The 1,575-nt window shown below is 45.0% G+C and overlaps 1 protein-coding gene across 1 annotated transcript in view; it reads left to right on the forward strand.

The window, feature by feature from the left end:
- The window catches only part of TTC4 (tetratricopeptide repeat domain 4), a 39,741-nt gene that overhangs the window by 484 nt on the left and 37,682 nt on the right, over nucleotides 1–1,575 (forward strand). Inside the window, exon 2 of the mRNA XM_024739347.1 lies at nucleotides 587–704. Coding sequence (XP_024595115.1) covers nucleotides 587–704 — 118 coding nt within the window. The remainder of the gene's footprint in view (nucleotides 1–586; nucleotides 705–1,575) is intronic.

The raw sequence follows: 1,575 nt of genomic DNA on the forward strand, positions 1-1,575 counted from the left end.
TGTGTGTGTGTGGTCCGAACTCCTGGGGCCTCCAGGGCGCCGAGGCGCCTCCCTCACCTCCGAGCCCTGCCGCTGCCAGCGGAAACGTGGTTTCTACTTGAGTGTTAAAAATCGGCCCCGAAGTTTTGAGGGTCCTCTTAAGCTGCCAGTACGTTTAGGTGTACAGGTTTTGGAGTCAGAAACCTGCGACTCCACCACATACTGGCTGTAATACTGGGTCAGTTATTTCATCTATCTGAGCCCGTCCCCTCATTTGTAAGATTCCTCGAACTGTAACACCAATCTCGTGGGATTGTGGCAAAGCTGAAGTGAGAGGGTGGGTAAAGTGCCAGGAACATACGAGCGCTCAATTGATGGTGATTACTACCACTCTTATAAGAATGTGAGAACTGAAAGATCTTTAGGGATTATTCTACACTCTGTTTTACAGATGGGAAACTGGGGCCTGGATAGGGAGAGAGAAAGGCAATCATGAAGATTTGCAAATTATGATGAGTAAGAAAACTTTGATGTAGAGACATGGAATTGGATGTACTCAGTGGAAAATCCTATTTATGTAGTTCATTCTTCTCTTAACAACCTCCAGGAATTTGAAAAGATCCCCTTATTTATGAAGAAAGCTCCATCAGAAATTGATCCCCAGGAGAATCCTGACTTGGCTTGCCTCCAGTCAATTATTTTTGATGAAGAGCGATCTCCAGAAGGTATCTTCAATGACTTTAACATTTGTTTTGCTTCTCCATTGAATTGAGATAAAGTGTGAGTCAGAAAGCTTCTGATGGATAACAAGAAGTAGTTAGCCCAAGCTAACTTGTCACTATTTATTCCAAATATACTTCTTTGGATACCTACTAAATGCTAGGCATTGGGGATACAGGAATGAATGAGACTGCCCTCAAAAGTTACATTCCAGTGGATAGCCAAACTGCCCTAAAGAATCAGGACAAACCTGTGTGATAAGTGCCAACGTGTAACTATAGGTGCTGTTGGAATACTAAAGGTGGGGGAGGTAGGAGTGGGCTTTCACTGGGTGGGAAATTTGAACTGAATTATAACAATTTTGTAGGCTTTTGCCAAGTTGAGGAGGGTAATTTGCATTCCAGGTACTCAAACAACAGGCGCAAAAACAGAAGTGTAATTTCCCCCCGTTTCTTCTGTACTTAAAAAAAAGTCCTCTCAGACTTCCCTGGTGGTATAGCGATTAAGAATCTGCCTGCCAATGCAGGGGACATGGGTTTGAGCCCTGATCGGGGAAGATCCCACATGCCACGGAACAGCTAAGCCCATGTGCCACAACTACTGAGCCTGCGCTCTAGAGCCCGTGAGCCACAACTACTGAGCCCATGTGCCACAAGTACTGAAGCCTGCGCTCCTAGAGCCCGTGCTCCTCAACAAGAGAAGCCACCGCAATGAGAAGCCCGCGCACCGTAATGAAGAGTAGCCTCCGCTAACTGCAACTAGAGAAAGCCTGCGTGCAGCAACGAACACCCAACTCAGCCAAAAATAAATAAATAAATAAATAAGAAGAAAGCAAAATAATATTTGAAAAAAAGAGTCCTCTCTTCAAAAGCAAGG

This window comes from Neophocaena asiaeorientalis, unplaced genomic scaffold (genome assembly GCF_003031525.2).
Source record: "Neophocaena asiaeorientalis asiaeorientalis breed wild unplaced genomic scaffold, Neophocaena_asiaeorientalis_V1.1 scaffold138, whole genome shotgun sequence".
NCBI classification, from domain to species: Eukaryota; Metazoa; Chordata; class Mammalia; order Artiodactyla; family Phocoenidae; genus Neophocaena; species Neophocaena asiaeorientalis.